Source organism: Nicotiana tomentosiformis, chromosome 2 (genome assembly GCF_000390325.3).
Source record: "Nicotiana tomentosiformis chromosome 2, ASM39032v3, whole genome shotgun sequence".
NCBI classification, from domain to species: domain Eukaryota; kingdom Viridiplantae; phylum Streptophyta; class Magnoliopsida; order Solanales; family Solanaceae; genus Nicotiana; species Nicotiana tomentosiformis.
The window spans coordinates 57,880,276-57,882,123 of NC_090813.1; the positions used below are offsets into that span (position 1 = coordinate 57,880,276).

At 42.2% G+C, this 1,848-nt stretch overlaps 1 protein-coding gene across 1 annotated transcript; it reads right to left on the reverse strand.

Moving 5' to 3' along the window:
• Positions 1–1,053: 1,053 nt before the first annotated feature.
• On the reverse strand, positions 1,054–1,482 carry LOC138904853 (uncharacterized mitochondrial protein AtMg00860-like). Its single transcript, XM_070193355.1, has one exon. The coding sequence runs from the start codon at positions 1,480–1,482 to the stop codon at positions 1,054–1,056; it is 429 nt and encodes a 142-aa protein (XP_070049456.1).
• Between the last annotated feature and the right edge of the window lie 366 nt (positions 1,483–1,848).

The following is a 1,848-nucleotide window of genomic DNA, read 5'->3' on the forward strand; positions in this document are numbered from 1 at the left end:
CCCCAGAATGTGCCTCTTGCAAAGCTTGGAGTGCTTCTTTTTCCCCTAAGCATCGCAAAAGTACTCCCTCGAATAACCTTCTGTATATAGTATCTTTGTAGTAAAGGAAGCGAGGTGCACGACGACGGATTTCAGTCCTTCTCCTCAAATTTTCTGAAAGTATCCCGTAGCATAAGTAGTCGATAATAGGTTGTTTCCATTCTTCTTTCTCAACTTTAGAAACAACGACAAGATGCTTGAGTTCATTTTCTTCACCTTCAGCCTCATTTGGCGGCGGTACTACCCATTTTTGGCAAACAGTAACTTGCGCTTGATCAGGATGGGTTAACGATGAAGCTAGGGCAGCTAAATCATCAACCTTCTTATTCTCATTCCTTGGCACATGCTGAATAGTCACATCACCGAGACACCCCGTCAATTTTTTTGTGTAATCATGATATGGGCATAGTTCAGGCTTCTTGACCTCGTAACTACCTAAAAGTTGATTGACCACTAACTCGGAGTCACCAAAGACTTGTAATTGCAATTGCTTCATATCAACGACCATTTCAAGCCCAAGTATTACTGCTTGATACTCAACAACATTGTTGGAATAGAGTTGTGTCAAGGTGAAGGAGTAGGGAAATACTTCACCTTGGGAAGTGACAAATACTATGCCAGTACCAGCTTTTCCACGATGCGCAGCACCATCAAAGTACATCTTCCATGGAGGTTGAACTTCAACGACCATTGCGTCCTCATCAGGTAGTTCGTCAGTTAGCTCCTAGTCATCAGGTATCGGGTGATCTACCAAGAAGTCTCCTAATGCTTGTCCTTTTACAGCCTTTTGAGGGATGTACAAAATCTCAAATTGTTGAAATTGGAGATACCATCTCGCTAGTCGATCACTAAGAACAGGTTTTGACATCACGAACTTGATGAGATTTGCTTTAGAAACAAGACGGACAACATGAGCTTGAAAGTAGTGCTTCAACTTTTGAATTGAGAAGACTAGCGCCAAACACAACTTTTTAATTGGCGAATAATTCAGCCCGTTTGGTATCATCATCCTACTCAAGTAGTAAAGAGAGTTTTCTTTCCCTCACTATTTTCTTGGGCCAACAGTACTCCAACAGACCTTTCTTGCACCGCAATGTATAGTATCAATGGCTTTCCAGGTATAGGAGCTGCTAAAACTGGAGGCTTCATCAAGTAGGTTTTGATACCTTCAAAGGCATTGCTACAAGCTTGGTCCCACTTGAAAGGAACGCCTTTCTTCATGAGGCGACTAAATGGTTGGCACCTCCCAGCTAGGTTCGAGATGAATCTTCTAAGGTATACTAGCTTTCCTTGCAGACTTTTTAATTCATGAATATCCCGAGGCTCAGGCATTTTCAAAATGGCATCCACTTTGGCTTGATCAATTTTGATCCCTCGATGTCGGACAATGAAACTAAGGAACTTTCCATAAGTAACTCCAAAGGCACATTTCAATGGATTCATCCTAAGTTGGTACCTCCGGAGTAACTCAAATACCATTCTCAAGTCTTTTAAGTGGTCGCCCTTCTCTCTTTATTTTACCACCAAGTCGTCAACATAACATTCGACATTCTTGTGGAGAAGATCGTCAAAAATATTCTGCATAGCCCTTTGGTAAGTAGCACCAGTGTTCTTCAAGCCAAAAGGAATTACCTTGTAGCAATAAATACCCTTGGGGGTGCGGAATGCAGTAAACTCTTCATCTTTTAGTGCCATGCGAATTTGGTTATAGCCCGACGAACCGTCCATGAAAGACATTGCCTCATAACCAGTAGAAGCATCGATCATCAGCTCTAGAATAGGGAGTGGGAATTCATCTTTGGGACACGC

Excerpts from the sequence above, each read along its gene's own strand:
- LOC138904853 (XM_070193355.1), bottom strand. The coding sequence starts at position 1,482 with ATGAATCCATTGAAATGTGCCTTTGGAGTTACTTATGGAAAGTTCCTT.